This window comes from Nymphalis io, chromosome 13 (genome assembly GCF_905147045.1).
Source record: "Nymphalis io chromosome 13, ilAglIoxx1.1, whole genome shotgun sequence".
NCBI lineage: Eukaryota > Metazoa > Arthropoda > Insecta > Lepidoptera > Nymphalidae > Nymphalis > Nymphalis io.
In genome coordinates, this window is record NC_065900.1 from 6,660,901 (window position 1) to 6,677,958 (window position 17,058).

The 17,058-nt window shown below is 31.4% G+C and overlaps 2 protein-coding genes across 3 annotated transcripts; both read left to right on the forward strand.

Moving 5' to 3' along the window:
* Positions 1 to 1,503: 1,503 nt before the first annotated feature.
* Positions 1,504 to 6,830, forward strand: LOC126772815 (splicing factor 3A subunit 3). Of its 2 annotated transcripts, XM_050493406.1 has the most exons (12): positions 1,504 to 1,573; positions 1,653 to 1,783; positions 1,896 to 1,943; positions 2,014 to 2,172; positions 2,480 to 2,552; positions 2,658 to 2,749; positions 2,823 to 3,044; positions 4,195 to 4,355; positions 5,233 to 5,361; positions 5,970 to 6,162; positions 6,277 to 6,478; positions 6,588 to 6,830. In XM_050493406.1, exons 2-12 carry the CDS (start codon positions 1,688 to 1,690, stop codon positions 6,719 to 6,721), a joined length of 1,509 nt encoding a protein of 502 aa, XP_050349363.1. In that variant the 5' UTR covers positions 1,504 to 1,573; positions 1,653 to 1,687; the 3' UTR covers positions 6,722 to 6,830. The 2 variants fall into 2 exon arrangements, with proteins under 2 accessions (XP_050349363.1, XP_050349362.1); XM_050493405.1 differs by lacking the exon at positions 1,504 to 1,573 and having other exon boundaries at positions 1,580 to 1,783.
* A 728-nt stretch (positions 6,831 to 7,558) lies between these two features.
* On the forward strand, positions 7,559 to 11,902 carry LOC126772790 (WD repeat-containing protein 36). The gene is made up of 8 exons (XM_050493370.1): positions 7,559 to 8,622; positions 8,755 to 8,924; positions 8,998 to 9,234; positions 9,454 to 9,636; positions 10,196 to 10,391; positions 10,477 to 10,555; positions 10,669 to 10,831; positions 11,177 to 11,902. The coding sequence occupies exons 1-8, from the start codon at positions 7,676 to 7,678 to the stop codon at positions 11,878 to 11,880; spliced, it is 2,679 nt and encodes an 892-aa protein (XP_050349327.1). The 5' UTR covers positions 7,559 to 7,675; the 3' UTR covers positions 11,881 to 11,902.
* Positions 11,903 to 17,058: the final 5,156 nt, after the last annotated feature.

Sequence of the window (17,058 nt, forward strand, 5' to 3'; positions counted from 1 at the left end):
TTAGCATCTCGGTGACGCGAAGCCCCCTTAATATAACTATCCCCTATTCCCTACGATAAACCAACGCAACGCGCCTATATAGAAATTTTCACAAGCAAAGCAAAAATTATATGTGAAATTAGTAACTTGTTTCATTCGTCATTAATTCGTCATTAATTACATAATACCCACCTTAGTAATGTTTATAAAATAAAATTAAAGACAGGTCAGTAACGTAAAAATTCTGTATTTCATTGGTATCTGTATTTATTCAGTCTATATTGAGTTTTGTTGACGCTTTTGTATAATTTTTTATTGTCAACTCCAACCGTAGACAGAGAAACTAATAGACGTAATAACGATTTCCTTCTCACGTACACAAGAAAGAGAACGAAAATTACGTGACAAAAACATTAACGTAGACAGAGAAACTAATAGATGCAACGACGATTTCCTTCTCACTTACACAAGAAAGAGAACAAAAATTACGTTACAAATGGTTTAGACAGAGATAGATTTATCAAATCTTTTGTTCCTTATCGCGTAACCAGTTTTGGTGTTTCGCTACTTGAGTAGCGAAACAAACTTGACAGTTGGTGCGTGCATTGTGTTTTTGCTCAATTTTCGCTTATTTTTGTGTTAGAAAACGATTGTAATCCAGAGAAAAGGCCGAGAAACAATCCTTATATCATATCGAAGTTAAGGCAATGGTACATTGTCGTATTATTTCATGTTAAAGCGAAAGCAAGAAGAAAATTGCCGGCATGTGTTTTCACGCGTAAGTACGACTATTTTGTGCCTAAATATAGTTTCTCAGTGATGTTTATTTATGCCATAGCATGACGGAACCTTACATTGCATTAAAATCCTGAAGTTAATAGGATTTTCCAGTTTTTATCATTCATCACCTATAATTATTTATCATGTAAGTGCTGCCAGCGTCAGCTAAAAAAAATGTCCCGATTTTCGATAAAAAATATCGACTCGTCGACAATATAAACAAATAAATACGGAGTCCAATAATAACCCAAAGTGCTTCGTTATATGTAAATATGTTTTTTTAATTAATTCTTTCTCCTATTTATAATTTCCTAACGACAACATTATTTAACATTCTACATGAATTTATAATATTATTAGATTCCGAGCCAAAGGGTTACATAGAAATATATGTGGCAACCATTCTTTATTAATAATTTTATTGAATGTTTTAGATTTCAACATCTGAGGAGAATGCTAATCCAGTACCATATAAAGATGCTGACGTATTATTGATAACGGAAACAAAAACAAACAATGGAACGGTTTTTGGGTGTAGTAGGAAAACAAAAAAATATTTTAATTAAAAAAAAGTATAATAAATATTAAAAAGTAAAATTTAATAACCTTATTTTGTTTTAATGAAATCCCGAAAATTATTTATCTCCCAAAACAAGGAATGCAGTTACATGGCAACATTATACGCAACATTGACCAACTATCTCTGTCTCAATGTCTATTAATGTCTATTAATTTGTCTACGACTCAAACCTTCGCCTGTCAAACATCAACATTTGATTGTCAAATTGATTGTTTCTGTTTGGCTTGGTTAATGGTTAGTTTTTAGTGTTATCGTGATTTAAATTTTCATTTTTATTACTAAACTATATATTGATTAATTTAAAATTTATTAGGATTTTCCGATTCGGCAAACGAGAATCATTTGAATATGGAAACGATATTGGAGCAGCAAAGGAGTTATCATGAAGAAAGAGAGCGTACTATGGACGCAATGGTGAAAGAGATTTTGCATAAAAAGACGGGAGTATGTGTTTTATTAAATTTTTGCTACATTGTAAACAAAAGTTATAAGAGTATTTTAAAATTGAGGTTTATTATTTAAAACTGCTATTTACTTAACCTTAAATATTTTTCAGCACCGTGAAACAATCAACGCTGATCATCGTCTAAAAAATTTACATGAAGTAAGTAAACAAAACTCTTGTTATTTTTGTTTTAAAATAAATGTTAACTCTTCATTACAATTTATTACAGAGGTATATAGAATCGACTATAAGACTTAAAGAGCTGTATGAAGATAAAGATGGTTTGCGAAAAGAGGAAATTGCGGCTTTATCAGGCCCTAACGAGTTTCAAGAATTTTATGCGAGGCTTAAGCAAATTAAAGAATTTCACAGGAAACATCCGAATGAAGTGAGTTATTATGTTATGCACAATGCTCTGCAATTTATTTTAGATAAGCAAATGCTGCTACCATTAAGGCTATAATTTCATACATTCGTGATTTATCCACTTTTAAATTCATATAGTTGAAGTTAAATTTGTGGTTTTGGCTGCCAAGCACCCATACTTGGTTGGGTCTACCCATGAAATCATACTTATTATGGTTTATTTTGGTTTTAGTCACTTGTCTATATTACACTATTACAAACTTAAAAATTTCTCCAACTTGATGTGACTCTATTTGATTGCTCCATTTAACTTTTAAAATATTTTGTAGATATGTGTGCCAATGTCGGTAGAGTTTGAAGAACTAGCTAAAATAAGAGAAAATCCTGCAGAGGACTACACTAGTAAGTATTTTATATTAATTTATGCAATATAAAACAATGTTTTAAATAAATATAATTTTTGGGTAAATCAATTTTATTGATATTATAATTGAATTATTTTTTTAGCACCTGTTGAGTTCACAGATGAAGAGGGATATGGAAAATATTTAGATCTACATGAATGTTATGAAAAATATATTAATTTGAAGGGTATTGAGGTAGTATAAGAGTACCTATTTTGTATGTTTTTTTTTCTTAATAGATATTAAAAAATAAAATTTAACATTTCAGAAAGTGGACTATATAACATATTTGAGTATATTTGACCATTTATTTGATATACCTAGAGAACGTAAGAACAGTGAGTATAGGAATTACATAAGAGCTCTACTTACATATTTGAAGGATTTTGTTAGCAGAATTAAACCCTTAATGGATCAAGCTCAGGAAATGGCTATTGCACATCAAGAGTTTATTAAGCAATGGGAAGCTGGGAGTTTTCCAGGATGGCCTGTATGTATAAGTTTAATTGAAAAGTAACTTTTACTGGTGGTAGAGCTTTGTGCAAGCTTGTCTGGGTGGGTACCACCTACTCATCAGATTTTCTACCGCAAAACAGCAGTACTTGGTATTGTAGTGATCCAGTTTGAAGGGTGAGTGAGCCAGTATAATTACAGGCACAAGGGACATAACATCTTAGTTCCCAAGGTTGGTGGTGCATTGGTGATGTAAGCGATGGTTAACATTAACAATGCCATTTTCTATGGGCGTTGGTGACCACTTACCAACAGGTGGCCCATATGATTGTCCGTCTTCCTATTCTATATAAAAAAATACAAGATAAAATCTTTTTAATCATTTTTATTATCTAAACATCAATAACAACCTATGTCAGCAAATAAGAGTTTACTCTCATAATCTAAAGACAGATAGGATTTGCAGCACCAACTATTTTACTTGCTTGCATAGTACACACAGCATAGTTGCAAAGTTTAGGCTGCTTCTGAGATTTTTGTAACAGAAATATTTCTACATTCAATATTTTTACATTCACCTGGTCTAGGATTTAATACTAGTGTCTCAGGATATAAGGTATTAAGCACTAGCAAGGAGAACAATGAGGCAGCTATTTCAACTTTATATGAATGTTTTTGAAAAAATTAGTATACATTGAAACTACTGCTATTAAACCTATTTTGAAAATTTCTAAATCAATATAAAAACAGAGAGAAGATAAGTGTTACAAATAAAGTAGCAAGTGTTAACAACAAATATGTAATTAATAGTATGTATAGTTCTTAATCCGTTGAAGTGCATGATCTCCAATTATCAATGTTTGTACTAAACTTATAAATACTTTACAAAAAATTTACAAAACAATGCATTAATTTAATAGAAGAAACATTTCACAGCGTATGATTTTGGTGGACAGTGGAATTTGAAGCAATGAAATCTCTGATGATGAAATGATAGGTATATATTGTAGCTGATTCTGTTATGCTGAAAATAAAATTGCAATTATTTCCAACTCGTATACTTTGAAATTAATTAAGGTTAGATTATGTATGTGCGCACAATGATTGTGCATGAATGTCAATTTTGTCTAACAATGCTGATTGTTATCAGATAAGTTGTACTGTTATAACAAATATTTCTATTTTAGAAAGAAACTGGTGGAGCCTTGACAAATGTTGGTGCTCATTTAGATTTATCAGCTTTCTTCTCCTGGGAGGAATTAGCTTCACTTGGCTTGGATAGATTGAAGTCTGCTCTAATGGCTCTTGGATTGAAGTGTGGTGGAACTTTGGAAGAAAGGGCACAGAGGTAAAACTTTATAAAAAGTGGGCAATTGTTTTGTTTTTCTAATTCTTCTAATTATAAAAAGGTATATATATATAACTATTAAATTCCTTTTTTAAGATTTAAGAAGGTGATAGTAAATTAATATTGAGATTTATGAGATGAGCAATGTAGATATGTTGGCAAGAGCCGATTAAGGAATTTTGCTAATAGTCAATTTCAATTGGTCAACCTTGTAAGAGACTCATGCAACCTTACCAGTTGGCCTCAAGTCGGCCCCAGAATATCTGCTGTTTTAATATTTAAACATATATTAGAAGTTGGATCAAATAACTGGAATAAGACAAAATAGTAAAATAATTATTAGTACTATGACTTAAATGTGCCATATAATCAAATGCAATAAAAGCAAAAAATAATTTAAAGTTATGAGAAATTTTTAGATTTTAAAACTTAGTTATTACAGCGCCGGTTGGTGTGGTTGGTAGATACTTGCCTTTCACGCCGAAGGTTGTGGGTTCGATGCCCACCCAGGACAGATATTTGTGTGCATGAACATGTCTGTTTGTTCTGAGTCTGGGTGTAATTATCTATATAAGTATGTATTTACAAAAGAAAAGTAGTATATCAGTTGTCTGGTTTCCATAGTATAAGCTCTGCTTAGTTTGGGATCAGATGGCCGTGAGTAAAAAAAAAAACAATATACAAATATCCAATTAGGACATTAGATTAAGGGAATGATGACAATGGTGAATATCTTGCAACTATGCAAATGCATGAGATTCCTTTGTAAACTTTAAATAATCTTCCTACAGTATTTCACTTAAATTTTATTAATGTTTTGTTATCTTATTTTTTTTTGTAATTACTTATTTTATTTATATTAAATCATCATTAATAGATTGTTCAGCACCAAAGGTCAAACTGCTTTAGACAAATCTCTCGTGGCGAAGAAAGGGGCCAACAAGGCCAAGGCATCTACTCTACAACGTCACAAAGATATTGCAGCTATAGAGGGACAAGTTTATAGGTACTTTTTTAAATCATTGTTTGTCTTTATATATGACTAGGTGCTCTAATGTTTCGTCCACATTAAAAATGTAATTTTAATATCTGTTACCCTTGTTTCTGGTTAATGCCCGGCCCTAATATTATATCTAATACAGTTGATTTGTCAAAAACAATTATTTATAAATAAATTAGATTCAATGATCCTGAGGTTGAAGGTTAAACTATTTAAAGGCTTATAAAAAAATATTTAGATATTTCATATGTGATTGCAATGAATTCAGGTACACAAAGAGTAAATTGTTGTTTCTGATTCATATTTTTTCAACTAAGTTTATTTGAGCAAACTGTGTCGGAAATGAATTCCAATCGCTAGCACCACAGTTTCGAATATTATGTCTCTTTTTTTACCCTCCTAGAAGCTTTCATTTAGTGTTCATTTTTGTTATATAAGTAACTCCTATGCAAAATTTCATACTATTTGAGCCATTTGCTTAGATTGTTAGTCAATCAATTATCAATCAAATTTTATTAAGTAAATATGATATTTTAGTTTTTTTGTTATTATTTTTAAAAATTAATGTAACTCGACCGTTTTTTTATTACTTCATTTAATATATTATTTTGTAGATTCGCTAACATTGTAAGCAGTACTCGCGCTGCTACCATAGAGAATGTGACCCGGAGAGCAGCTCGTGCTGCGGGGGAAAGGCGTGACGAAAGTGATGAAGAGAGTGACGCATCTGTCGCCGCTGATGCTGATTCTGATGACGATGAAGTTCCATATAACCCTAAGAATTTGCCATTAGGGTGGGATGGAAAAGTAATTAAAGATGTTTAGCACATTTGTGAATAAGACGTTTAAAACTAATTTTGTTGACTATTTCTTAATATGTTTTATTTGATTAATTTAATGTTATAATTCATTAATTTTCAGCCGATCCCATATTGGTTATACAAACTGCATGGATTAAACATCAGTTACTCGTGCGAAATTTGCGGTAACTACACATATAAAGGCCCTAAAGCGTTCCAACGCCATTTTGCCGAATGGCGTCACGCACACGGCATGCGCTGTCTCGGGATACCGAACACAGCTCATTTTGCTAATGTCACACAGATTGAAGATGCATTAGCTTGTAAGTATTTTTATTTAATTTATTAAGATTTTAGTTATATTAAATATATGTGATATAAAAATATTGTATATATGAATATATAAATACTTAATTTATTATTTTATTTCAGTATGGGAAAAAATAAAAAATCAGAAAGAAAATGAAAGATTTGTAGCAGAAAACGATGAAGAATTTGAAGATTCACAAGGAAATGTGGTTAATCGTAAAACCTTTGAGGATCTTAAACGTCAAGGACTTCTTTAAATTTTAATTAGATATTAATGTTCCAAATGTTACATAACTAATAATTATACACTTCATAAGATTATAAAATATAATGTGTAATAATAATTGCCTTTTTTCAATAAATCAACATCGCCGTTTATAATTAAAATTTATTGCATTCTAGTGGCAGGAAGAGTAAAAAAAATACAACTTTAATAAGTCAAGATCTTAAATAACAATTTATATCCATTATTCCAATCGAAAAGTAAAGATAAACAAACTTAAGATTTACATATTTCATACTTTTTACTAATATCTTTGCTATGTTATGTACAATAAACAGTTCTTGAATAGTAAATCTTGATTTATATAATACAACAATTATTCTAATTTAACTCCTTTAGAAAAAAATCAAAAAATTTCTTAACCACTTGTGAAAACTTTTCGCAAATAATACCAGTCGTCTAAATCGGATTACCCGGTATAAAGTTATGCGTGGTTGAATCGATTTACATGTAAACATCCAGTGGATAAACCGAGGAGTATATAATCATTACGTGGGTGAACAGTTAATCATTCTCTTTTTCTATTCATCCTAAAAGTTGATCGACGTAAACCGTCGAAATTTCGAGGTATATCCTCGAAAATTTTATGAAAAAAAAGAATCAACAAATTTTTGCTCAGTAACACTGAATGCTTTGTCACACATAAAAAAACGCGCTGCCTTAAGAACCTTACTTTTTATTTTTATCAGTTAATTTTTTTTACATTTTGCTAACTTGTATATTATTGTAGATTTAAACCCTCGATTTCAAGGCAATGTTTTAAAATAGAAGTAAGCAACTTGTCAATGTCACTGTCTTTTTCACATGCTGTGAGTGTTAGAATATGTCATCGGCATGAAATCAAAACAAATATTTTATTAATTTTAAACAAGTTGTATTTTTTTAATTGACTATTTTAGAGCATTTTAAATAAAAACTGCTTTTTGAAATGTCGGAAGGTAAAAGGAGTAGTCAAATATTTACTGGTGCACGAGTTCTAGGTTATGTCAGTACACATGTGCCATTTGTAGCTCGTTTTATTAAAAGACGAGGTGAAACGCTTTTATGTACAAGCGTAGGGAAGTGGTTCCATACATATGGATGTGACAAATTCCGATTGCTAAGCGTAAGTGGAGAGCATCCAGGACCAATAACTTGTATGTGCGGTGACAGTTTTCATGTGTATACGGCTAGTGAAAATGATATTTACGCGTGGAGACGAGGCTGTGAACTGAAGCACGTATATAAAGGACATCAGGCACCTATTCATAAGCTTTTACCATTTGGCATTCATATTATATCTATTGATGAAAATAATGTGTTGAAAATTTTTGATATTAAGGAAGAAACAGAGTTTCTAGACCTTCGCTTTGATAAGGAAATTTTTAAAATATCGTCAATATGTCATCCTCCTACTTATCTTAATAAAATATTACTTGGTAGTGAACAGGGCCAACTTCAGATATGGAATATTCGGACAGCAAAGTTAGTATTTACTTTTAAAGGATGGGAATCAGCCGTGACTGTAACTGAACCAGCACCCGCAATCGATGTAGTAGCTATTGCCCTAGAAAATGGCAAAATAATCCTTCATAACCTTCGCTATGACCAAGTGGTTATGGAATTTGTTCATGACTGGGGTATGGTTAGTTGTTTATCATTTAGAATGGACGGTGTGCCAATAATGGTAACAGGAAGCACTAAAGGGCATTTAGTTATGTGGGATTTAGAAGAGAAGAGAGTCAAATCTCAGATTCAGTCTGCTCACTTTTCGAGAATAGCGGGTTTGCAATGTTTGACATCAGAACCATTAATGGTAACAAATTCTGAAGACAACTCTTTAAAAATGTGGATATTTGACATGCCTGATGGAGGAGCAAGACTTTTAAAGAAAAGGTTTAATAATTTTAATTAAAAAAAAAAACAAATCAATTATTATATTATCTTAATCTATTTGTTAAAAAAGTAAATTTTACGAGCTTAAGTTTTTGCTTTTATTGTAATTTTTAACTTTTGTCTTACTCTTAGGGAAGGTCATGCTCTTCCTCCCAATTTGGTGCGCTACTGTGAACCAACTGGTGAGAACATATTAGCCGCAGGTAGAGATAGAAGTCTGCACATCATGAACACAATAACTGAAACATTTAACAAGAGTATGGGAAAAGCATCATATAACAGAAAGGCATCCAAGAAGAAAAGTAATATTATTTAACAAAATTTTCATTATAAAAATGGTAATGAGTTTTTTCTTATTTAAACTACTTTTTTTAGAAAGAACACAAGTTGATCACCTAATTCTTCCTCCGATAACAAAATTAAGTTCTTGTATGCAAAGAGACAAGCAATGGGACAGCATTGCTTCTATACATGAGGGGAAATACATAGCTACAACTTGGTCATACAATAGGATATGTATGGGAAAACATAAACTAAAACCACCAGAAATGGAGAAAGGAATTTTAGCAACTTGTTTAACGGTTACACATTGTGGAAATTATGTCCTTATTGGTAAGATGCATTAAATATCATTTTATATTTTGTGTATAAGACTTTGTCATTGTTGAAGAATTTATGAATATATAAATGATACATTTTAAATGTTAAATGGGCATTTAAACTCAATGTAAAAATACTTTTCATTTATTTTAATTAGATAATAATATAACATAGAATATGGAAATATACAATAACTCTGATCATATATATTACATATTCTTTCTATTTTAGGTTATAGTAATGGTCAAGTACATAAGTTTAACATGCAGTCAGGTATATACAGAGGACATTATGGCAATGAGAAAAAAGTGGCTCATAAAGGAGCAGTAAGGGGAGTAGAGACAGATCTCTGCAATCAAAGAGTCATCACTGTAGGGGCTGATGATAGATTAAAGTTTTGGCATTTTAAAGCTGGTAAGTTATTACTTTTTTTTGAGAGTCGAGATAGCCCAGTGGTAAGAACGGGTGAATCTTAACCAATGATCGTGGGTTCAAGCCTGGGCAAGCACTACTGACTTTTCATAATTCATCTCGTGCTTTACGGTGAAGGAAAACATTGTGAGGAAACATGCATGTGTCTAATTTCACTAAAATTCTGCCACATGTATATTCCACCAACCTGCATTGGAGCAGCGTGGTGGAATAAGCTACTAACCTTCTCCTCAAAAAGGGGGCCTCCTCTCCCTATTTAGCCCAAAAGTAGGACATTCACAGGCTGTTATGGTTATTACTTTTTTTGGATAATTTAATAAGTTATAGAGACTGCTACTGTTTGATTGATCCTTTAGGGTATTCAGACTAGTAAAAAGGGTTGCCAATTGTTCAACTCAGACTACTATACTAAATAACCATGTAAATTTCTTATTTTATATTTCTAGTATATATAGTTCCATCTTCCTTAAACATCTTTCAAATCAATTTATATTAACCGTTAAGATTGTTATCTATCTATCATATTTTGATTAAATTCTAGCAACAACACCATATCATGTTCTGAGGTTGGAGGAGTCCGTAAACAGCACAAAATGTCACAGAGATAGTGGTTTAATGGCATTAGCAAATGAAGACTTTTCTATTACCCTAGTGGATATAGATACAATGAAAGTTATAAGGAAATTTGAAGGACATGTTGGTAAAATTAATGACATTGATTTTGACTGTCAAAGCCGGTAAGTAGGTTTTTAAAAACAAATTAACAGAATCAAGTGTAAATATAGAAATAATGATACTGATTTAACTACTTTACAATTTTAGATGGCTGGTTACTTCATCTATGGACTGTACGATCTGCACATGGGACATCCCAAGTGCACAACTTGTTGATATTTTTTATGTAAGAATATTCATAATACCTATATTTGTGAAACAAAAAGCTAAATTTGGTTCTGCAAATATCTTAGGATAATTTAAAAAAGCATGTTCTTTTAATGCTATATGTATTTTAAGGTGGAACAACCTTGCACATCACTCAGCATGTCACCAACGGGTGACTTCATGGCAACTACCCATGTTGGAGAGTTGGGTGTCTTCCTTTGGGCCAACAGGCACTTGTATGATAAAATATTTCTCAAACCAATTGACAGAAATGCTATTGATATTCCACAACTTAGTGAGTTCATTATATTATTTTTAGTATAAATTATTACTTGTCTACCAGACTTTGCACAAGTAAAATTATCTTAAAGTTGAAGTTTCCAAAAATCGCTTAGAAAGTAGTTTTGGCTATAGATTGATAGTTGGTTAAGTCTCGATAAGTATTTGATTGTAAGAAAATTTGCTTTTAGACTGATTTCTTATTTTCATTGTCGTGTCGGGTTTTTATGGAAATAATAAGAGCGTGCAATTGTGTTCACAGACTTATGTACTTAAATTTAATTTATCCTGTTCATTTGGATAGACGTATGGTTAAATTACATTTATTATTCACAATGTTTTTTAAGTGTTTTGTTTACAGAGTTGCCTTCTACTGCTGCGGAAAAACCAGATATTGAGGATATTGGAATGATAGATTTGGGAGAAGAGCCAGAATATAAATCCCCTGAACAAATTAGCGAAGAACTTCTTACTTTGTCCGGTCAACCAACGTCAAGATGGCTTAATTTGCTTCATTTAGACATTGTCAAGAGACGCAATAAGCCGAAAACCCCACTTACTGTACCTAAGTCAGCACCATTCTTTCTACCGACAATTCCAAGTCTTGAGCTTGAATTTGACTTGGAAAAAGAAAAAAAGGGAAGTTCAAATAACAAACTACTGATTCCTGAGTCACTTTCAACGTTAACGCCATTTGCTAAAAAGCTGAATGCTTGTGAGAAAGTAGATGATTATAATGAATGTTTAGAGAAACTAAAAACATTATCACCTGCTTCAATTGAAGCCGAAGTAACAAGTATGGCGCCTGATGCAGGTGGATGCTTGGAAGTTATGAAACAATTTCTACAAATGCTAGATGTTTTATTTAAATCGAATAGAGATTTTGAATTGGCTCAGTCATATTTGAGTTTATTTTTAAAAACTCATACTAAGATAATTTCACAAGAAGACGAATTGCTTAAATCTTTGGATTCAGTTGAAGAATCTGCAACACAAGCTTGGTCTAAATTACAGGATCATTTGCTTTATAATATATGTGTTGTGAAAGCATTAAAAGATATGTAATATACAATCAGTTATTTTAGTTCTTATTTGTTTTTTTTTATTCCCTTTACATAAACGTATATTTATCCTAATATAAAGAGATTATTATAGCACTTGTTATATTAGTGGTTTGGACTGGTTTAACAGATACAAGAAAAATATTTTTCATAAAGACTATTACTTCTAGTAGGTAAAAAAACCCTAAACGTAATAAATCTAGACTTAGCATTGTAATCAAACTGAATTCAAATAAATTTTAAATTAATGCATATCCAATGTTCATCTGTATGGCGCCAATCAGCTACCGCTTTGAGTCGCTTATTGAATATTTTTCGAAGAGAATTAAGACGCGGACGAGCGCTCGAAAGCCGGCTCTCATTAATGCCCGCCTCATTTTAGCAATAAGTATTCATTTCTTCGGCGGCGAATGGGGGGACGTTTGCGATGAAAATCTGATTGCGCTTCCTTTGCAAATTCCTTCTCAGTTCGCGTCATAAAAGAATAATGAAGCTATGACTAAATATTTATTTCTTTCGATTTTTAAAAGTAAAACACTACCTGTTAAAGTATTTTTGGTAGGATAAAGTGGCAAAGACCGCGTCAATACCTACAAAAAGGCTCTTAAAATTATATTTGAATCGACATTTTACAAGATTAATAATAATGAAAACAAAATTATATATAGCGAGAAGAACCGATAATAAACTTATCGTTAGTAGTAACTCATTTAATTTTGTGCACCTTAAATTTAAGCATTTATTTATAATAATACATTTACAATTAATGTGTATGTACATCTTTGTTTTATAGCCTATAACTACTATTTACCTATAAAATATTGTCAGATACACCTAATAATTCAATGAATTCGTTAATTTTTCAATTTAAGAGTAATACAAAACATATTAACTTCTAAGAATTAAGTCGAAAACATTTTCCGATTACACGGAACATTCACATTGTGATATTTTTAAAGATGTTTTTGTCAAATATAATACGTTTATATGTGGACATTTTTCCGTATTACATATTATGTTGATTTTATAGATTTAATCAAAGACTAAACTGCCGCTCTGAGCGCTTTCTTGCTGTGTATGATCTTCTGGTACATGACCCACTCGCTCCATAATCAATATTGGAGTTATCCGCGTTCGGCGAGACCTTTTTAGTGTTTATTATCTTCTGGTACGTGATACACTCGCTCCATAATCAAGATGGAACTAATAGCGATAATTTAATTTTTATTCTCTTATGCATTGATATCCCTGTCGTAAAATACGCCCAATAACTTGATTACATTACGATTAAATATTTTTTTAATAAAATAATAATATTTGGGCTATTACTTGTAGAAATTAAAATGATTATATTAGAAAGAAAGCGTGTGACGTAGTTAGTCATTAGTCAAGTAAGTGGTCACCAACGCCCATAGACATTGGCATTGTAAGAAATGTTAACCGTCCCTTGTGCATGTAATTTACACTGGCTCACTCATACTTCAAACCGGGACACAACAATTCCAAGTATTGGTGTTTTGCGGTAGAATATCTGATGAATCTTCTGATGAATTTTCTGATGAATCTTCTGATCAATCTTCTGATCTGGTGAGTTTGCACTAATATAATAATAATTTATTTATTTAAGTAACAAGACTCATATACAAAATTACAAAAAATAAAATAAACACTACTATCTACTACTTATATAGTTTATTGCTCCAGCCGAAACTTTACAAAAGCGGTTTATAAATATACAGTCTAGTCTGTTAGCTACCATGATTAGAATTTTGTTTGAGCTGGCCCGGACCCTGTGAACCAAGGATGCACACTTTTTTCGCATTAATGCGTAAAAACAATCTATATTCAATTCAGCGAACATCCCTGAAGCACTACAGAAGCGAGGCAAACCCATCAGCAATTTAAAGGCATTATTGTACTGGACACGAAGAGCATTGTATGATTTTAATGAATAATTAGCCCACAAACTACAAGTATAAAAAGAGGTACAGTAAGCGCGGAATAATGTTTTTTTTTACAGCCCTTGAAGCACGCCCAAATCTTTTGACAATCATGTTAGCTTTTATTGACAATGCTCTCCTCTCCCTTTCAATGTCATTATCATCATTGAGATTGGTGAATAGTATATGTCCAAGGTATTTAAATTGGAAAACTTGAGTCAAGCTCAGATTATTACTTTTTATCGAAGGTATTATTTTTGGACATTTATTACCACTTTCAAATATCATTATCACTAAGCCCTACCCACTAGTATTTTAGTTCGCTTAATAGGTAATGCAGTTTTATTTTATATAAATATATACCTGTCAGAAATCGGGTAGGATAAAATGTAACTTTCAGCTAAAAAAGCATTTTTCTTATCTTAAAATATTACGCATTGTTATAAAAACGCTTAAACATTTAAAGCAATCATATATGCAATAAATATTTATCAAAGTACATTAAAGCGAAGAAGGAAATGAATACTGCGGTTCCATTTTCTATTACCGATCTCTCATTCCAAACCATTTAACTTTTTCCTTTAAAAGTAGACTTCATAACGTGGGCCGCCGAGAGCCGCTTGGCCGTTTTGCGGTTGGTTATGTCCACTGGGATTAACGCCAGATATTAAGCGAACGATTGTCGTTGATACTAAATGAAACGGATTAAAATATGCAAATATATACCAACGTAACTATATTTTACAAAATTGTTATGGTACAATATTTTTCGAGGATTGAAAAAGATAAGGTATAAAAAGATAGGTATCACTAACTTAGGCACATAAGTTTAACTTAATGTAATTAATATATATACGACAAAAGTGTCACCATTTGTTCTAAAATATTACCTATCGATTAAAAAAACTGTAATTTTAATGTCAATCTAATTCTGTATCACATTAGTCAACACTTTATCGCAACTCTCACGATTTTCGGAAAACGTATAGCGTATAGTACTCTTGCTTTGATTATTTTTTATTTTTGATTGAAGTGAAGTAAATTCTATATATTAATAAAACCCATTTTCTAAGAATAATATTGCACAATGCTTGACCATAAATAATAGGACCTTTTCATAAAACTTTCATAAAGCAATCGTTTCAATGTGTTGTTAATGTTGTTAAAGTACACGGAATAATTTCCCAGATTGTGACATGTTAGCAAACAAGAAACTGCACTAAGTGCAGTAGAATTGTTTCATGAAAAGTGTATGGGATGTACCTGGTTGTTGACCATTGGTTAATTGAAAGTAAACATTACAGTCCATGCTGCCCATCGGAGCTTTCGGTAGCGCTTGCTTTTTCAGCTGCCGAGTTTTAACCGAAACACGTTTTTGCACTAGTGTAAAACAATATGCACATTAATAATTAGGACTTGATCATTATGTATGTAAATGTTTGGTACGAGAAATACAATACAATATGCTTGATAATTTTATTATTTTGTAACATTTTATCGCTTTGATTTCTTGTTTGGTGAAATTTGCAAGTCTGGTAGTTTCCTACTAACATTTGCATGGACCACTAAAAAACAGCTACATTTTTGTTGATATATATATATTTTTCTTTTTACATTATATTATATGTATTACGTTATTATATTATGCTATTATTTTCTTTTTACATTATATTGGGTTTGATTCGGAATGTAAATTATATCGAGAATAACCCAGTAGTAGTTACAACTTTTTAACATTTAATTACAAAGTTTTATTAATTAAATAAATACATATAATAAACAAAGTAATCAATATATTTCATGAAATATTAAATGTAATCAAAGCTATGAATGATCGTATGTATGAATATACTTAGTAACGCTTTTACGTTGTGGATAGAAATGGAATAGGATGGAGTTTCTGCGTTTGATGTGGCTTTTGAGAGATTAAAAATGGCCTTTTCAATCTTTTCGCTTGCACCTAGGTTATGCAGCAAAGGAATTACAGCTATCCAGAATATCCATTTTGATGATAAACTACTTTGCTTAATCTAGTTGGAAAATATACATTAACGAGAAAAAGACTTCATTACAATACAATTCTGTTTTAACGACTGATCATTTTTATACATATGGCAACCATTTAATTTAATTCATCAATAACTTGTTTTTTTATAATTTTCAGAAAATGTTGAAATGAACATATTTTATATGTAGATAGGTAGGTACCTAACCTACTTCAGAATAAAATTAACAAAATCGATCATATTCTTCGATCGCATTTTGCAAATGTTGCAAATCAATTACAACAATATGCATTTTTCTCAAGGGGGAAGCAATTTATATTAAATACGTAATTGGTTAAATCCCGAATGTCAGTTTACATGGATTGTAATCGGCGAGGGCAAGCGCGCCACGGAACGGAGTGGATTTACGAGCGACAGCGCTTCCGAATTACACATGATACGCGCGGAAAACGTTCTCATATAGGAAATGATTTAGTCCTAGTTTAGAGCATTTCATAATTATCTAATTTAGAATGTCATCTTGTCATTATTATACATAAAATTTGATATAAAAAAGTGGCCATCACGGCACAGGGCAGAGTGCAACAGATTACTGGTGGTAGGGCTTTGTGCAAGCTCGTTTGGGTAGGTACCACCCACTCATCAGATATTCTACCGCAAAACAGCAGTACTTGGTATTGTTGTGTTCCGGTTTGAAGGTTGAGTGAGCCAGTGTAATTACAGGCACAAGGGACATAAAATCTTAGTTCCCAAGGTTGGTGGCGCATTGGATATGTAAGCGATGGTTGACATTTTTTACAATGCCAATGTCTAAGGGCGTTGGTGACCACTTACCATCAGGTAGTCCATATGCTCGTCCGCCTTCCTATTCTATAAAAAAAATGAAATCGAAACTGATGGCTATTGATAAAATTTGTTATTAAATATCACCAATAAATAAATATAAAGGGTTGTCTGGGTGAAATCACTACTTGAGTGATAAGACCGCCCTTGCACGCATCATGTTGAGGCCCGCAATTTTATTTATATAGCATGGCTTCTCTTGAACGTATATTTTTCTTTTTTTTACTTGTTTGTCTTTTCTTTTTTTATAATATATACATATATAAATATATATATATATATATATATATATATATATATATATATATATATATATATATATATATATATATATATATATATATATATATATTTTTTTTTAATTTAATAATATAAAAAATATAATATATTTTA